Source organism: Triturus cristatus, chromosome 12, assembly GCF_964204655.1.
Source record: "Triturus cristatus chromosome 12, aTriCri1.1, whole genome shotgun sequence".
NCBI classification, from domain to species: Eukaryota; Metazoa; Chordata; class Amphibia; order Caudata; family Salamandridae; genus Triturus; species Triturus cristatus.
Window position 1 is genome coordinate 15,552,604 of NC_140595.1, and position 19,012 is coordinate 15,571,615.

Sequence of the window (19,012 nt, forward strand, 5' to 3'; positions counted from 1 at the left end):
TCGTAGAGTGGAGTGCCATAGAGCATCCTGCTTTGGAGTGTCATAGAGTGGAGTGTCATAGAGTCTGCTGCTTTGGAGGGGCATAGAGTGGAGTGCCATAGAGCATCCTGCTTTGGAGAGTCATAGGGTGGAGTGCCATAGAGCATCCTGCATTGGAGTGGCGTGGAGTGGAGTGCCATAGAGTAACCTGCTTTGGAGTGTCGTAGAGTGGAGTGCCATAGAGCATCCTGCTTTGGAGTGTCATAGAGTGGAGTGCCATAGAGCGTCCTGCTTTGGAGTGGCATGGAGTGGAGTGCCATAGAGTATCCTGCTTTGGAGTGGCGTAGAGTGGGGTGCTATATCGCATCCTTCTTTGGAGTGGCGCAGAGTGGAGTGCCATAGAGCATCCTGCTTTGGAGTGTCATAGAGTGGAGTGCCATAGAGCATCCTGCTTTGGAGTGTCATAGAGTGGAGTGTAATAGAGCATCCTGCTTTGGAGTGTCGTAGAGTGGAGTGTCACAGAGTCTCCTGCTTTGGAGTGGCGTAGAGTGGAGTGCCACAGAGCATCCTGCTTTGGAGTGTCGTAGAGTGGAGTGTCATAGAGCATCCTGCTTTGTAGTGTCGTAGAGTGGAGTGTCACAGAGTCTCCTGCTTTGGAGTGGAGTAGAGTGGAGTGGAGTGCCACAGAGTATCCTGCTTTGGAGTGGCAAAGAGTGGAGTGCCATAGAGAATCCTGCTTTGGAGTGGCGTAGAGTGGAGTGTCACAGAGTCTCCTGCTTTGGAGTGTCGTAGAGTGGAGTGCCACAGAGTATTCTGCTTTGGAGTGGCATAGGGTGGAGTCACGTAAAATGGCGTGGAGTAGCGTAGAGTAGAGTGCACTGGTGTAGAGTGCATCGGCGTAGAGTGTTACAGAGTATAGCAGCACACAGTGCAGTGATGTAGAGTGCAGCACCATAGAGTGCAGATATGCAGAGTAGATTGGAGTGAGCTAGACTGGAGTGGTGTAGACTGCAGTGGCGAAGAGTGCAGTGGTGTAGAGTGGCATAGAGCACATTGGCATAGAGTAGGGGTGCATAGTAGAGTATAGAGATGTAGATTAAAAGAGCGTAGAGTGCAGGGGTGCAGAGTGGAGTAGAGTGCAGTGGTGCAGACTTCAGAGGCATGGAGTGGTTTAAAGTGGAGTGGTGCAAAGTAGAGTGGAGTTATGGAAAGTGGAGTATGCACTACTACAATTGAAATGACCATTACATTTGTACAGACATACAGTTTCACTGATAAAAGTACACAACGCACAAACAATAATGTTTGGAAATGCCATCACCTACGGTATTGATTAACTTTGATCATATTAATGTATTTGTATCCAACACACTTCAAAATTAACAAACCTTTGCTTAATTTGTGCTTTCCTAAGTCTAATATATTCTGAAATACTTGTACAGTTCATTTAAATGGTATGTGCAAGAAAGCAATTCTTTACTACCCCCGGTATCCAGCAAGAGTGTCACATAAATCCTCTCACTCTGAAGTGAGAGAAATAAAATAAACACCAAGCTCCCTTGAAGGCACAGTCTGACATTTGACCTCTGTCTTTGAATGCACAGCAAATGTGACAAGATGAGAACAAGATTTAAAAGCTTATTTCCAGAAAGAAGCACTGGTGGAAGGTTGCCGGAAATAGGGGTTGAACAAGGGAAGTGACAAACTCTATCAGGGTGTGCGATATGATGAGAAGCCTCAGATTTGTGATGTTTGATGCACACCTTCTGACTCTCCTTTCCCCTCAGGTGTCCAGGGTGGAGTGGTGTAGGAGTTGGAGTCAAGTGTTGTTCTAGTTGAGGCGGTGTATTGTAGGGAAGTGCCTTCTCAGTCCTCATGGAGTTGGTGCTAGATTATAAAGTCCACGCTGACAAGGTGCTGATGTAGGGTGTCTCACTTCGCAGTTTGGCCCTTCAAGTTTCCAGAGTGGTAGGCTGGGAGCAGTGTAGTGTCGGGCTGTGAAATAGTGTAGCTCTGTGAAAACTCTTCTCACCTCCTTTCTTTTTCCCTGCAGGTGTCACTTCTGATGGGTGTAGGGCAGCTCTTACCTGGCCTCTTCGTCATCCTTTCTTCTCTGATGCACTGGGCAGGTGAGTGTGAGCTCCTGGCAGGTGAGTGTGAGCTCTAAGCAGGTGAGTGTGAGCTCTGGGAAGTTGAGTGTGAGCTCTGGGAAGGTGAGTGTAAAATCTGCCCTGGTGAGTTTGAGCTCTGGGAAGGTGAGTTTGAGCTCTGGGAAGGTACGTTTGAGCTCTGGAAAGGTGAGTGTGAGCTCTAGGAAGGTGAGTGTGAGCTCTGGGCAGGTAAGTGTGAGCTCTGGGAATTTAAGTGTGAGCTCTGGGCAGGTAAGTGTGAGCTCTGGGAAGGTGAGTGTGAACTCTGGAAGGTGAGTGTGAGCTCTGGGAATGTGAGTGTGAACGCTGGGCAGGTTAGTGTGAGCTGTGGGAAGGTAAGTGTAAGCTGTGGGAAGGTGAGTGTGAGCTCTGGGCAGGAGCTCTGGGCAGTTGAGTGTGAGCTCTGGGAAGGTGAGTTTTAACTCTGGGAAGGTGAGTGTGAACTCTGGGAATGTGAGTGTGAACTCTGGACAGGTTAGTGTAAGCTCTGGAAAGGTGAGTGTGAGCTCTGGGCAGGTGAGTGTGAGCTCTGGGAAGGTGAGTGTGAGCTCTGGGCAGGTAAGTGTGAGTGTGAGCTCTAGGAAGGTGAGTGTGAACTCTGGAAGGTGAGTGTGAGGTCTGGGAATGTGAGTGTGAACTCTGAGAATGTCAGTGTGAACTCTGGGCAGGTTAGTGTGAGCCGTGGGAAGGTAAGTGTAAGCTATGGGAAGGTGAGTGTGAGCTCTGGGCAGGTGAGTGTGAGCTCCGGGAAGGTGAGTTTTAACTCTGGGAAGGTGAGTGTGAACTCTGGGAATGTTAGTGTGAACTCTGGATAGGTTAGTGTGAACTCTGGAAAGGTGAGTGTGAGCTCTGGGCAGGTGAGTGTGAGCTCTTGGAAGGTGAGTGTGAGCTCTGGGAAGGTGAGTGCAGATAAGTGTGAGCGCAGATAAGTGTGAGCTCTGGGCAGGTAAGTGTGAATGTAAGCTCTAGGAAGGTGAGTATGAACTGTGGAAGGTGAGTGTGAGGTCTGGGAATGTGAGTGTGAACTCTGGGAATGTGAGTGTGAGCTCTGGGAAGGTGAGTATGAACTCTGGAAGGTGAGTGTGAGGTCTGGGAATGTGAGTGTGAACTCTGGGAATGTGAGTGTGAGCTCTGGGCAGGTAAGTGTGAGCTCTGGGCAGGTAAGTGTGAGCTCTAGGAAGGTGAGTGTGAACTCTGGAAGGTGAGTGTGAGGTCTGGGAATGTGAGTGTGGACTCTGGGAATGTCAGTGTGAACTCTGGGCAGGTTAGTGTGAGCGGTGGGAAGGTAAGTGTAAGCTGTGGGAAGGTGTGTGTGAGCTCTGGGCAGGTGAGTGTGAGCTGTGGGAAGGTGAGTGTGAGCTCTGGAAAGGTGAGTGTGAGCTCTGGGCAGGTGAGTGTGAACTCTAGGATGGTGAGTGTGAACTCTGGAAGGTGAGTGTGAGGTCTGGGAATGTGAGTGTGGACTCTGGGAATGTCAGTGTGAACTCTGGGCAGGTTAGTGTGAGCGGTGGGAAGGTAAGTGTAAGCTGTGGGAAGGTGAGTGTGAACTCTCAGAATGTGAGTGTGAACTCTGGACAGGTTAGTGTGAGCACTGGAAGTGTGAGCTCTGGGCAGGTGAGTGTGAGCTCTGGGAAGGTGAGTGTGAGCTCTAGGAAGGCGAGTGTGAACTCTGGAAGATGAGTGAGAGGTCTGGTATGTGAGTGTGAACTCTGGGAATGTGAGTGTGAACTATGGGCAGGTTAGTGTGAGCTATGGAAAGGTAAGTGTAAGCTGTGGGAAGGTGAGTGTGAGCTCTGGGCAGGTGAGTGTGAGCTCTGGGCAATTGAGTGTGAGCTCTGGGAAGGTGAGTGTGAGCTCTGGGCAATTGAGTGTGAGCATTGGTAAGGTGAGTTTTGACTCTAGGAAGTTGAGTGTGAACTCTAGGAAGGTAGGTGAGTGTGAACTCTGGAAGGTGAGTGTGAGGTCTGGGTATGTGAGTGTGAACTCTGGGAATGTGAGTGTGAACTATGGGCAGGTTAGTGTGAGCTGTGGGAAGGTAAGTGTAAGCTGTGGGAAGGTGAGTGTGAGCTCTGGGCAGGTGAGTGTGAGCTCTGGGCAATTGAGTGTGAGCTCTGGGCAGGTGAGTGTGAGCTCTGGGCAGGGGAGTGTGAGCTCTGGGAAGGTGAGTGTGAGCTCTGGGCAATTCAGTGTGAGCATTGGTAAGGTGAGTTTTGACTCTAGGAAGGTGAGTGTGAAGTCTGAGCAGGCAACTTTGAGCTGTGGGAAGGAACGTGTGAGCTCTGGGCAGTTGAGTGTGAGTCCATGTTTACCTCAGCTTGTTCAGGTGTCGGTGCCGCACCTCCACACACTCGTTTGCTGCCTTTATCTCAACCTCTTCTGCTGGGACAAATCGTCGAGGGCGCAATAAGCTGCACTTGCAGGGGCAGATTTACAAGCCCTGTGCGCCACTTTTGTGCTGCCGTTGTGTCACTTATGTGACGCGGCGTAAAGCTAGTGCCATGCTGTGGGGAATTTACAACGTGACGCATCTATGGAGATGTGTCACGTTGTAAAGCCCTGCGCCACATGAAACCTGCGTCAGGTTTCATGTAGGCGTTCCGGCGCAGGGGGGGGCGTTCCGGTGCAGGAACGCCTTGGAAAAGTGCCTGAGTGAAATCTACAAGATTTCACTCAGTCACTTTTTCGACTCCGCTACGTCAAAACCTTGCGCCTGCTTGAAGCAGGCGTTTAGGTGTGACGCACCATGTGCAAGATAGGTGGGGTTGGCACAGTGCTGAAGTTGCGTTGCTCCCGCGACACAACTCCAGCACTGCGCCAACGTTACGACGGCAGATGCGACACACATCTGCATTTCCTTGCACCATGATGTGCGTCGCATCTGTGGTGGCGCAAGGATTGTGATGCATGTCGCAAGTTTCCTGGCGCATCCCTGCTGATTTGCAGGAATACGCCAGGAATTGTAAATCTGCCCCGTTGGCTTTAAATACTCTTACCTACATGCCAAGAACCAAAATATCGTAAAGGGGACACAGGTTTACTATTAGTGACTCCATGTATGTGCACCTTATGAAATATGTGGGGGTGAGAATAGTAAATCCGTGCTTACCTTTACACATTCACATGCACCATATTTTGAAAAAGATACTTACCTATAAGTACTTACCTTCATTACATTCTGACATCTATACTTACCCATATAAAATTACTTTCACTCTATTTTGAAATGCGTACTTACCTCTTTAGACTTACCTTCGTCATATTTTGACAACTATACTTACCTACACGTACTTATATTCACAACATTATGAAATCTATACTTAGCTATATGTAGGTACATTCACAATATTATGAAATCTAATAATAACTTTATACTGGCATTCGTGCCATTTTGACACCACGCTATTTCCGTATTAAATTGCCCTGCATACATCCTGTTTCCTGCCTTCTAACCCCTCTTGGCTGCAGAGACTCGATGCACAGAAAGGTGAAGGTGGCTCAGCCTTTCATCCTGCCGAGGTCGATCCTCGGCTGCCTTTGGTTTGGTGCTGGCAGTCCCTGTCAGTGAAGCCCTCAGGGGATACGTCAGACCGTAGCATGTCGTGACTGTGACAGATTGGACTCAGCGACGCCGCACCGGTGGTCAGTGCAGAGCGACAGGTCCGAAAACAGGAGGCGGGAGGGGCGGTACATCCGGGGGCGCCCTGAGAACCGCCCCTCCTCCGCGCGCTGTTTTCCACTCTGAGCTTTTTTTTTGTGATTAGAGGCAGGTACACGATGTGAAAGTACTGGACTGGACTCGAGCCAGCGCTTCCCTGGCACCTCCGTACACCTGCCTCGTCCTCGCCAAGCCACGAGGCTGGGGAGAGGGGGGTCGGGGGGTATCGGTATCTCAAGGGGCTCCTGTGCACAGCAGGGAGCTCAGTCACACCTTCAAACCTCGGCAGATACATACGCTCCGCCTTTCAGCCTCCGGAGGCTGCTAAAATGAGTACCACTGGCTTGAGTAACAATTAGACTCCTGTATCTGTCAGTAGCACCAAGGGACCCTCCGGGGGTAGAGGTGTGCCCTCAAAAAAGTATTTTAAGTTATGGTATTATTGTATTGTATTGTAAATGCATTGATATAGCGCACTACCCCTGAAGAGGTGTCGAAGCGCTTTTTCGGAGAGTAGCACTCTACTCCAGAACCCATAAAGGGTTAGTGGTGAATTAGTGTGGTGAAATATGAAAGTCATTTGAGTGGTGGATAGGTTAGTTATTTAAATTGAGAAGGATAGTGGAGAGATAGAAGAGGGAAGGATTTAGAAATCTTTTTATGTTTGTTTTTGTTTGTCTTGGAGCTCACAGCAGTAGGAGGAGGCTTGGGATGAGTAAAAGGGAGGTGAAGGGGGAGGAGTCAGAGATCGGTTCCTGGCTTTGATAATGGAATCTCCTGATTTCAGGAGTTACCCGGCGCCCGATTCATAAACTGCATTTTGTAGTAAGTGGGACTATCAGCATAAAAGAAAGTGCAGTTCACAAACCTACGAGTGTAACTCTCCGCCTCACCTGTCCTATCTTTTCTACATAGAGATCTCCACACATGTACGTTTACTACTTAGTACTAAATGTGGGCGGGGCCAGGGAGAGCTTCTCCTCGGCTGCCTCTATTGCGCCACACCTGTGCGTGAGCCCCCGGTTCTTCCTGTGTCACGCGCTGACCTGCCGTTCACCCCCCTGAGCTCATTGTTCCAGATTTCTACTTACGGAGATGGGGCGCCGGCGGCATTGGTGGAGCGTAATGTGGAGTTCCAGCCAACTTCCACCATTCAGTGCATGGCAAGTTTTTTCTTGCATGCGCCCCAAAATGGTAAGTTGACGAGCAAGATTTGGCGTCCCCTAGTGCGATATTCGGGCACTAGGAGGAGACCGGGCAACCTTTTTCCAAAACGGGCGGTCACGACCATTTGCATCTGAAGGCTGCTGATCGAGTTGAAAATCCACTACAGCGGCAGCAAAATCAACTTGAGTAGCTGCGCCCTCTGGCGTGCTGCATGGTGCCGTTCACACTGATTTATCAGCATGGAATGCACCTCTGGCGCTAAATCACCGCACAAGCAACGCCACATACCTATTTCCATCCATTGGCGGAACTTCGCCCACCACTACATTTTTCACATAAAATGCTGTGCACCCTTAGACCATCGTGAAACCCGTCTATTTTGTTTCCAATAAATTATCATGACCATTTTGTAAATATTTAAAAAAAATAACTCTTAATCAAATTTCCCTTCCAACCTTTAATAGTTCAATTTTTTAAATATTTTTTTGTTGTTGTTAGCTAGATGTAAGGAAATCTATAGTGATTTATTAAATAAACTATTAGCAGTTCTTCAGCTATAGAATCAATGCATGTACTCATTTAACCCACTTTTTTTCCCACCAGGAGTACAGGCTTCTTGGGAGCAGTGTGGCTCTCTTGCCATCTCCTCCAAGGTGGTGCCCGTAGGCACGCCCGTGACTGCCTCCTGCCACCTCGATGCCCTTTGCCTACAGCAGGCCGGTAATGCCAGCCCGGCTGGTCTGGCTTGGACCCTGGATGGCGAGGAGCTTCCCAGGAGCTCTAAGGTGGAAGCCAACGAGAAAGATTCAGTGATCACCATTCCGCGGGCGAGCGGGACGGCGGCGACCTTCGCCTGCTACTCCCTCCATCAGGGGGCGCCACAACTCCTGGGGAACGTCTCCTATCAAGTTGCAGGTAAGCAGTACAACCTGTTCTTTCCCCTAATATGGCTTGATGCTGGTGTGCTACAACACATGCCCACCTGAGACATGAGAGCTGGCGCCCAATGAGGTTACAATCTTTCCAATCCTATTCTGAGAACCTTTCTTACAAAAAATCACATTTATTATTATAAAACAGGCTTTGGTGCGTTTGAATCATAGCATCACAGTAGAACTGGGCTTGATTCTACAAAAGTTGGCACATCTAACTGAAACTTATTTATACAAAAAGGAACTCACTTCTTGGAAATGCCAGAGCAGAGATGACGCTCACACCTGTTGATTTTACCCACAGCCGGAAGCGTGAGCTAGGTCTTATAAAGTGGGTCTCTCCATGGGGGTATAGGATGTCCAAGTGAAGACCAAACAAACAGAAACTTGGGAGCAGCCGTAAACATTTAGAATACCCTCTTCCTGCACTTACGGCACTTCTGAACTTATACCAACAGAAAATTGCTACGGGTGGCGTAGTAACTGTGGCGGGGAAGGAATTACTTCGCATGGAAACCTTTTTCAACTGAAGAAAGAAATAAATGAATACAAATTTGAAAATGCACACTGTCCCTAAATCTGTGAATGAGGTTTGTGCCCTTTGTGGACAATCCACAGTCGTGCAGCCAGGAGAGCGTAGCAATCTTTGAAATACGCAAAGTTCCCTGATGTCCAAGCAGGACTAATGCAATAGGAAAATAGATGTGCAATTCTGCAACTCACAGACCGTGTGCTACGTGTCTATGCACTTTATAAAACAACTTATAGTAAAAATAAACATTTTATAACATGCATACAACACTCTAGTTCTGCTTGACAATTCAGCTGTCTGCATAGCTACTGGAATCAATTTTCAAAGTATGCCTAGAAAGGGCTTTGGCTCTGACCGAGGTCACTCTTGCTATTGGCTGTTTGGTGTATCCCTCAGCTTATTATGGAACGCTTGCACTGCAACGCATGGGGGACTATTTTACACCTCAAAAGTACATCCAGCCACCACACATGATATCCTTTAACTCATACATGCATGGTCTGCAGGTGAAAGTTGTTTCTTTGCTTTGTTCTTTCACTGTAGCAGATTCTTTTTAGTGGTATAGTTAGGGCTGAAAATGCACAGGTAAGAGTGAAAATGCAAAGGTGTGAGGGACGGCAACAGATTAAATCCAATCCCTGAAGGTTCCCTGGCGGCTGGAGATCTCTTTTAAACTTTAATTGAAACCATGCTTGATTGGCGACTCCTGGGAGCTTCAGCGGATGCTCCTGATAATCTGTACATGATACTATAAATTGTTAGCATATCATTATTTATTTTCCTTCCCGTCAACATTTCTAATGTTGATGGCTACTTAACGCTCACTGAAGGAAACAATTGACGACCTACTCCGGGTGCCTCGGTGCTTACTATTAACACATTGTTTCTTATAGGTAACTGTTTGTGAATTATTAATGTATCTGTCTATGCATTTTTATTTAATTCTTGCTGAGAGCTTTTCTAGATTTTGTCACAATCTTTGATTATGATTTCAGTTTTGGGTTCATGTTGTTTTCATACTCTGCCCGAAGAACATCAGTTTAGTAAACAATTTCCAATGAATTGCTCTCATTTCTCTGAACACCAACAAGCGTAGCTTTTCGTACCTTTATCACTGATTTGTCTATTTTCTTGTGTGTCTTATCTAACTTAAATTACACACTTTTTGAAGATTGGGGAAAACACAATGACTCATTTGTAGAACCTCATTTCAATATTACACTATCTTACTTGGTAAGAAAATCCTCTGTACGGACGCTCCATAGGTGACATTCTTAGCTCGTACAATGGCACAAACAATCTCAGGAAATTCCGAAGGCAGCAACGTGATCTTTAAACTCCTCTCTTCTTCAAACACATTAGAGACTTCTTAATTCATTTCTATGTTCTTGGTGATCTTGATATTGGATGTAAATATTTCTGACGCTCTTGCTGTCCCTTGACCAATCACACAATAAAGATACTTTACCTTTTTTTTTAAAGTGGATTCAATGGCATGTGTTTTATTTCCCAATCGTTATCATGCGCTTCTGATAAAAAAATCTTTTAATAACTCTCAGACATTTCTATCCAATGTACATTTTAATGTATCCATTGTCGTGAAACTCCCTTCTTTGTAAGAAGTTTTATGATGATCGAGGGATTTACATCGCAAATTAGCTACGCTGCTGTTTTTTGTTTATTGAATTTACTATGTAATATGTTGTAGTATTTGATAGTGTGAAGTTTACTTATAAAAATCAAATTTTTGAAAAATTTCCAAACTTTCTTTCTTGGACTAGGGAATGCATGAGCTTTAGAGGCTGAGTGCATTGTGAGCTTCTATCAATATCCTGCAAAGATTCACTAGATTTCAATTGTTCTCATAGTTTAATTTCAGAAGACATTTCTGGGTTGTTTCGAAGATCAAAAGACCTCCGCATAGAACATTTTAAAAGTTGTACTTGCCGTACGTCACATTATGATCTTGGGTTTAACTAATGAACACGGCCTTCCATTCAGTAAAACGGGTTTTTCCTTTCTTCAGTTTTATCCTGTATTTAAAAAATTCAGGGGCAGTATCCCCGCTTTAGCGGCACTTTTTGCCGCTAAAGCGGTGATATTTTTATCGCCCTATTAGCAAGCTGTTGCTATCAGCTGTTAGCGACAGCTTACAGGCGATAGCACCCGTTTTTGTACCACTTTGCATGTCAGCATTATTTATCGCTAATGACATGCAAAGGAGGCGTTCCCAACTTGAAAGCGACTGAAAGCAGTCGCAAACACACCTTCCACCTATTACCAAGTCCCGCGAAGCGATAAAAAAACACACGCTAACCACGTTTATCGCTTAGATTTCACACCTGGTAGAAAGCTGACTTACCCATTATAGTCAATGGGAGGTGGATTCTACGGTTAAGTCCTCACCTGCCTATTAGCAAGATTTCCATTAGTGATGATGGGATTTTTATCGCTGGATATCTCACGTTATTGTTGGGATTCGCTGCTATCACTGGATTTAATATCGCCTTTGAGATAAACGTTGATGATAACGCATTATCTCTGCGATAAAATCCGGCGATAAAAAAACAGCGCTAAGCGCGCTTTGCGATAATTATCGCAAGTCCTTGCTAATATGCCCCCCAATGTTTAACATTAATTTGGTTTTCTAGTGGTGAGTGTCTGTATTAGGGGGCGCTGTGGGAGGTTCTCTGTGCATTTCTAAGGCATATTTTTAAAGAACATGAAATGTCCATGTGAAAAAAAGTCCCTGGTCTTTCTTGTCTCTCTTTCATGATCTTCCGGCATCTCTTGCTATCTTCTGATTGTCGGTGCCTTTTCTCCCAGCCCCTCCTGCAGCGCTGCACATTTTTACCTGTGTGGTCATCTGGATCGCCAATATCACGTGCTCCTGGGATCCTGGACAGCAGACGAACCTGCTGACCACTTACACCCTTCATGTGCGAGAGTGAGTACCAGCCCCTATGTGAGGGGCTCACCAATCTTCTCCCCACTTCCATCACTGGATGGACCATACCAGGATTGAGGGGTGGTCGCATTGTTTCTCTTGCATCGAAGATCCATCCCTGGAGCTGTCACATCGCTTCTTTCCCGTTGCATAGAAGGGAAGGGTATTAAAAGGTATCGTGCAAGTGACGTTTTGCAGGAATGGGCCATGGAGGGGAATTTAGAGTGGCAGAGGGTGGTACCCCCACCTCCAAGGCTGTTGACTGCCAGCCATATTCAGACATCTCAGTCTGCCTACTGGAGATCTCTGCGCATTCAGAGGACCTGCCCCTAAGTTTGATCAGTCGCTATTCTACGTGTCATGTGTCAGGTGAGTCCCTCCTGGGTGTACTACAAAAACTTTGAGGGGCAGATTTACTACTTCTGGCGCATCTCTGCTAATCAGCAGGGATGCGCCAGAAGAGTTGTGACGCATCTGCCCACCCTTGCGCCACCACTGATGCGCCGCATTTACACCGTGGCGCACAGATGGGCAGATGCGTGTTGCATCCCCCCCCGCGGAAAGGCGGCGCATTGCTGGAGTTGCGTCGCATGTGTGACGCAGCTCCAGCAAGGCTTGGGGTGCCCCTAGCCCTTACATTCTGCGTCAATCCTTACGCCTGCTTCAAGCAGGTGCAGGGTTTTGACACAGCATGGCCGTAAAAGTGACTGAGTGAAATCTTGTAGACTTTTCGGAGGCATTCCTGCGCCGGCATGCCCCCCCCCCTGTGCAGGAACGCCCATATGTGGCACAAGGCTTTGCAACGTGGCGCATCTCCATAGATACGTCATGTTGTAAATAGCCCGCAGCATGGCGCTGGCTTTGCGCCGTCGCTGCATCACAAAAGTGACGCAACGGTGGTGCAAATCTGGGGTAAGGGACTTATAAATTTGCCCCTGAGTTTTTAATATCGCCCTGAACTTATATCAACTCCACAGTCTCGACAACCATATATAGATATGGTCGGTAGATGAGGAGTTAAGAATATTGACGGCCTGATCTAGGTCTCAGCGGACGAGTTACTCTGTCACAGCAGTGACCAATATCCCGTCCGCCGAAATCCCATGATTTTCTATGGGATTTATATTTTTGCGGACTGGATATCTGTCACTGTAGTGACAGAGTAACCTGTCCGCCAAGATCTCAACTAGGCTCTTAGAGTGTATTTCCCAATGTTTGTAAGTCTGCTTGTCTTGACGATATGTTGTTAGTCAATGCTGTGGATTCAAAATGAGTGCAAGTCGATATTCCTAAGCTCGACATTTTAACATACCACCCATTCTAATTGTTGGTTGGCATCAATCACATACCCTCTCTCTCTAACATTTGCCTGTGATTGTTGATTTGTGGAGGCTGACCGTGAATGGACCTTCAACCCCGTTCTCACGGTCTTTCTTTGCCTCATGTCCAGAGACCTGGGGAGATGTGAGCAAGCCTTCAGCGACACCAAGGTCTGCCACTCCATGGACCACCACCGCTGCGCCATCGGCATCACAAGGATGAACGCCTTCTACAGCATCTGGGTGACGGCGCAGAACGCCCTGGGCTCAGCCACCTCGCCCACCCTCTGCCGCCTCGCCACTGACATGGGTGAGCACAGTGGGCATGCTCTAGTGTTTTTTAAAAAAGAAGGTCCTGTTGTATGACTTTATCTTCAGAACAGGTATTCATGTACCTCAATGTATTGTATGACTGTGTAGCTGAAACAATGATGCTGACTGGCTGAGCAGGGCTGCCACCTTCTCACAGACTGGCATCAGCCCTTGGGTACACAATGGGGCCTATAAGTGGAAGAACCAGGGGCAGCGGACCAGAGAGCTGAGGCGGGAGGGGCGGCCCGGTGCCTGGGCATCACGTATGGGTCCAGGGGATTTCACACCAATGACAATTTCCACACATACTTTGTATACCTTTGGACCTGTCTTCATATCTCCCTTTTGCCCAGAGTCCACGTCTGCTGGTCCAGCACTCTCGCTTGTGCAGCCCTGATGCACAGGCCGAGCCCAGCACAAGGTGTCCTGTGAATGAAGAGGCCTGGTGCACTAGGCGACACTTGTGTTTCTCGTGACACAGGGTTCCTGGGCCTGTGGTGTATCTTTAGTCTTGAAACTGTCACTCATCACAACACAGCCTTCTGCCCTGAGACCCATAATTCCAACCTTTCTTACCATGCCTTGTTGTGTTTCTTACTGGGCCTCTGTCACTTGTTCTGAATGTATTTACAAACGCTGTGCCCTCTAGAACAGATCCCGTCACCTGTGATGGGAGACCTCCAAGAATAAGAAACATTGACAAAGCCTGTTTCCCCACTCAGATTCCTGCTCCCCGCGCTCTCTGTGTTGCCCCCACGGGTCATCTGTTGCTTCCCTGCCCAGACACGCGCCACTAGATTTTCTTTTCTTATTTTATTTAATTCCGACACTTCGTCACCCAACTCCTCCGTTGCCCCTCACCGCTCCTGCTGCTTGTCTGCACTTGTTTATCCCATCCATCCCGCCAGCCCATCAATTACTCCCCTCTCCAGTCTTGTGTCTCTTTTCACTTTTTAAAAAAATCTTAGGGGCATATCTACAAGGCGGCAATATAAAATTATCGCCGCTTTTGCGTCCGTTTTCGGCCTCGGCGATAGTTTTATTGCTATATCAGCAAGGTAACGCTATCGAGTGAAACCTTGCCTTAGAGCCTGAATTCCCAACGCCCACCTTTGCATCTCTAATGAGATGCAAAGTGGGCGGTCCTCCCTAGGATAACGGGAGAAATGTCGCTAAGCGACATTTCTCCTATTATCAAGCCTCACGCAAAGCAGCATAGCGACAAGAAAAGTAGCGATAACCCCTGTTATCGCTACTTTCCTTACACCTGCTTTGAAACTGACTTAGCCATGATATCCTATGGAAGGTGGATATCATGGCTAAGTATGTGAGGCCCTATCAGCAAGCTATCGCCAAACTTCGTGGGATTATCGCTGGGTTTCCATCAATAATCTCATGTTTGGCAATTAGCGCTAGGATTTTTATCGCTTTTGAGATAAGCGTTGCTAATAGCACGCTATCTCAGCGATAAAAATCCATGCTAGGCGGCGATAATTATCCTAGCGCTAAGTGCGCTTAGCGATAATTATCGCCGGTTGTTGCTGATATGCCCCTTAGTTTTTACATTTTGGAGGGTCTGGAGGCTGCAAAATGACGCTGGGCTATCGCTGTTTTAAAAAATTACCTTTGGTTAACATTTTTAATTTACCATCCCAAAATGGTGGTCACCCACCTTGGAATGGTAAATAAAAACACTAAACAAAATGGCCACCAGGTTATGACGCACGTGCACACATGTGAGATAATAGATGCGTGCACAATAGGGCCACTGTGGCAAGAGTGCTATGCAGCATTGCACCTTGGGTTTGTTTTACTGATTCGGTTCATCATCAATACACTTTTTTTTTCTTTTCCTAATTCTGAACAAGATTGTCAAAAAATCACGTGCAAAGCAAATAGGTGTTCATTAGCAAAGCTAAAAAGCCTGACCTTTTGTCTTTGCCAATGCTTGTTTTGCCCATCAAGTACTTTTCTGAGTATGAAATCTCTCTGGGAGCGCCTGGGTAAGTGGAGCCCACCTCCTGAAGCATGATGGCTGTACACAGGGCGCGTTCTGCAGCAAAACATCAAAGGCCATTTCTCTAATTTGCCGCTGGGTTGGACCGCTATGCAGCTTATTTGAGCTTTGAGGGCTACAGTCTCAGTGGAGTGGAGGAAGGGTGCGCTCCTTGGAGGAGAAGCCTCCATGTCCTGTTTTTAGAAGAAAAATGATAATTGAGCATGGCTTTAAAGAGCAATGCATCATTTCCTGCGCCCATAAGTGGTCTCCTTACATAATTTCCTCCTCTTCTTAGTTATTGCTTTTCCATTTACACTCTATTCCTCAAGCCTGAGAGCCTCATTTTCAAGTGGCTTGAACCCCTATGTAACATTTGTACAACACTAACACACTCTTCAGTTTCTACCTTTGAGGTTTGTGCACTTTAATGTCCTCCAAATGTTAAGTGCTCTGAAGCACCAAGACCAATGACACTCTTCTTACGATTGAGCCCAGAATAATCTGGGAAACGCGGCTTCCTTATGAGACGATGCTCCAGGTTCCATTATCCGCGGCTGGCCTCATGGCGTGCACTCAGAATCTGGGTGCACAGTATGAGTACTAGTTTTATGTCGATGCCACCTAGACCACGAATCGCAACACAGAGCTGATGACCATCCAGGGTACGCAAGATCCAGTCCAGTAGAGCGGCTCATTGTTTCAACAGAACTTGCATTGCTACGAACCTAAGAGTTCTAGGTGACAACATTCTCCATTGCTCCTGCCCTCTATCCTGATCTCGCCTGTTCCCTCCCACACACTCCTTGCTCAACTATAGCGCCACGCTGTCCTGCTAGCTGCAGATATCAGATGGCCCCTATGCCAGTGTTTCCAGCTCACAGCATCCCTGATGAGGGAATAGCAGGGCTGCAGGGGTTTAGGGGTGACGTCCTGGTTACCTCGCCCATAGCAGGGGTGCTCCACACATCTGATTGGTTGTCCCCTGTTCTTCCAGTGAAGCTTGGCCCACCTGCGATGGAGAGCGTGACGTCCTCCCAGCGGTGCCTGGTGGTGGTGTGGAGACCCCCAGCCGACGGACTGCTTCCGGACGAAGAGGCTGAGTATGAGGTCCGGTACCGAGAGCAGAAGCAGAGGGCGGAGGAAGAGGACGCAGGGGCGGAGCCCTGGCGACAGGTGAGGAGCAACACGGGACACGAAGGGGATGGATCAACATGTCTGCCTGGGCCGGCATTCAAGGGCTGTTACCACTGCTGCTTCTTCAGCATAAAAAACAGAGGCTATATTGAATGCACTTGTATAGCATGCCATATGAACCGGGGATTTTTTATCAGTATTAATGTAAGGTACGTCAGAACCCGCAGGGGCAATATTTGAGGGCTGTAAGGGAACAGAAGCAGGACCCCCTGTTCCACCTATTTGTAACCCTGTGGTAGGAAGACACTAGTAAACAAATATTGAATTCATCAACACACAATTTTACAATAGATCTGATAGTTTAACAAAAGGAGAACATAACTGTCAACATAAGGCCCATAACGTCACCCAAACTAGGGAACCCATAACTAGCCGACTGTAGAAGCAGTGACCAGTAGTACACTCCGATGCGCCCCAGTGGTCGACGGGAAACCCACTGATGACGCATGCCACGCTAGGTAGGCGAGGGTTCCTCGCCCTATGTGAGTACATCAATGTATGGTCGCTCCACAAGATGTTTGGCTGTTTCTATATGTTTATGTCTACAGAGGGCGTACAACAGCCCTGTAACTCCTCCGGTCTCTCTTTAGGCCCTCTTTACATGTGATCGGGCAAATGGCCCACATTATCCCCATCCTTTGAGGTACCGGTACGAGGCGCACCAATAACTCTGGGAGTGGGGAAAATCCAGCCCATTTGAAGTTGGATACATACGGTCTGTCGTGTCGCCTTGCTTGACCAGGTCCTGAACTTCCGGGTCAGGCATGGCAGAAAGGGAAGTGACGAGGCGGCGTGAGCGCGCGCGCTAGGAAAAGGGCAGCTGCAAAGAAATAAAGACGTGCCCAAAGATCACCCGTGTCGGCGCCTTATTTAAGAAGCGCGCGATGCAAAATCTGGCAATTAGGGTGTGATGAAAATACACCCCCCTCCAACTGCACGCTACAGCCACAGGAGAAGACGATCTATTAATTATACAAATGAGCGCCGTCGATCACCTCTGCACTGCAGTCCTGGCAAGGACCTCCTGTAAGAAGAGTCCCTGAGGCCCCAACTGAAAAAAAAAAGAGAGAAAAGGGGCACAGCATTGGGGTAGAAACTCTGGCTTTCACCCCTCCAACTGGCTTATAGGCGTCACGTCCGGTGGCCATTTTAGAGTTAGGCGTGCCCATAGGAACCTATTGGCTTCAGTCTGGCGGCCATTTTGAGGTCAGGCAAAGAAAAAGAAAAAAAAGAAAAAGAAGCACCCTGAGCCTGCAACCGTAGATCTTGAAGTCTTGCAAAGCCGTAAGAAGCGTCATGAGGGACAGTGAAGACAGCAGTGCATCATCATGTCCACCCGACCTGACTCCACACAGAATGCAGCACCAGGTCCAGCTTCAGCCGCACCGCAAGGCCCCATACTAATGGGGGTATCGTTCCTGCGACCCCCCCGAACCGGTAATACTGATTTCCGGAAACAGCATGGGCCCCAAGTGGAAAAGCTGGTTAGAAGATTTCGAAGACTTTATGAAGGGCTCAAGAGTAGATGATCCTGACCATCAACTTATAGCGTTAAAGAATCTAGTGGGGAAAGACGTTGGACAAATAATCAAAGAATTACCCCCGGCAGACACAGAGTCGTATACAGATGTGAACGACGCCCTGAACAGGAAATTTCTCCACAAACGCAACTTAGATTATGAACGCTACACCTTCAATCTCGCGTCCCAAGAACGCGATGAATCCATGGGTGATTTCATTTCACAACTAAAGCGTCTGGCACGATATTGCGAGTTTGACAACTTTAACACTGAGGATGCACTTCGCTTACGCATCATCGAAGGATGCCAGTCCGAATCACTGCAACGTCGACTACTCAAAAAACACTACTCGCTCGACAACATTGAAGAACTCACACGCATAAACGACCAAGCTGAAGAACACACAAAGAAAATGGAAGCTGGAAAAACAGAAAAGAAGGAACAAGCCCTCCGAATTCAATCCCAGCCAGAATCAAGACGTCTGCCGGATCATCGGAGGCCTGTCAAACTCACGAGCTCGTCCCACGGTGGGACCAGAAGCAATAGAACCCAGAAACAATCGCCACACTGCTACCGCTGCGGCCTAGAATATCCAGACACCGGTACCTGCCCAGCCCTGGGCCAGCAATGCAACCGATGCGGGAGAGACAATCACTTTGAAGCCATGTGCCAAACCAGATGAAAGAAGCTAGGCCAGTCAGACGAAGTGTCAGGACACGTCACCATGACAGGGCGGTGCATGGCAGAAGAGACCGATCAACCAGCTCATCCAGGTCCAGTACTCAGTCCCAGGCGTCATATCGCTCACACCGGTCGACATCAAGAGACTCGTCCGCATTAACTCCCATATTACAGGACAGTGACGAATATGTATGCATGGTAGCTGACCCAGACCGGCTGAAGAAATACCCACGACTAGATATTCAAATGGGTACCTACTCCGCTAAGTTTGTCTTGGACACGGGAGCATCCTTGAACTACATTTGCACAACGGAATATGAAAAGATGTGCCCGAAACTGAAGCTAGAACCAGCTGCAGTATGCGTCTACACATGGATGTCCAAGGAGCCACTGCCATGTCTAGGACAGTTTCCCACAACGCTAACTTACAAGAACAGATCAATTCAGGCCCAAATTCACGTCATAGAGGGTCCTGAAGCTGCCGATTGCCTACTCAGCCTACCCACAGCAGGACGGTTGAGGCTGGTGGAGATCCTATTTAAAGTGGATGACTCACCCGACATGATCAACAAATTCCCGAAGCTGTTCTCAGGCCTAGGAAAACTAGCCAACGTAAAAGTTAAAT

The 19,012-nt window shown here is 47.8% G+C and overlaps 1 protein-coding gene across 1 annotated transcript in view; it reads left to right on the forward strand.

Annotated features, from left to right (window-relative positions):
• Positions 1-1,854: 1,854 nt before the first annotated feature.
• LOC146772201 (granulocyte colony-stimulating factor receptor-like) overlaps positions 1,855-19,012 on the forward strand; it is a 58,690-nt gene continuing 41,532 nt past the window's right edge. Inside the window, exons 1-6 of the mRNA XM_085636983.1 lie at positions 1,855-1,893; positions 1,991-2,108; positions 7,555-7,866; positions 11,242-11,362; positions 12,813-12,991; positions 15,987-16,165. Of these exons, the coding sequence (XP_085493109.1) occupies positions 1,855-1,893; positions 1,991-2,108; positions 7,555-7,866; positions 11,242-11,362; positions 12,813-12,991; positions 15,987-16,165 (948 nt within the window). The remainder of the gene's footprint in view (positions 1,894-1,990; positions 2,109-7,554; positions 7,867-11,241; positions 11,363-12,812; positions 12,992-15,986; positions 16,166-19,012) is intronic.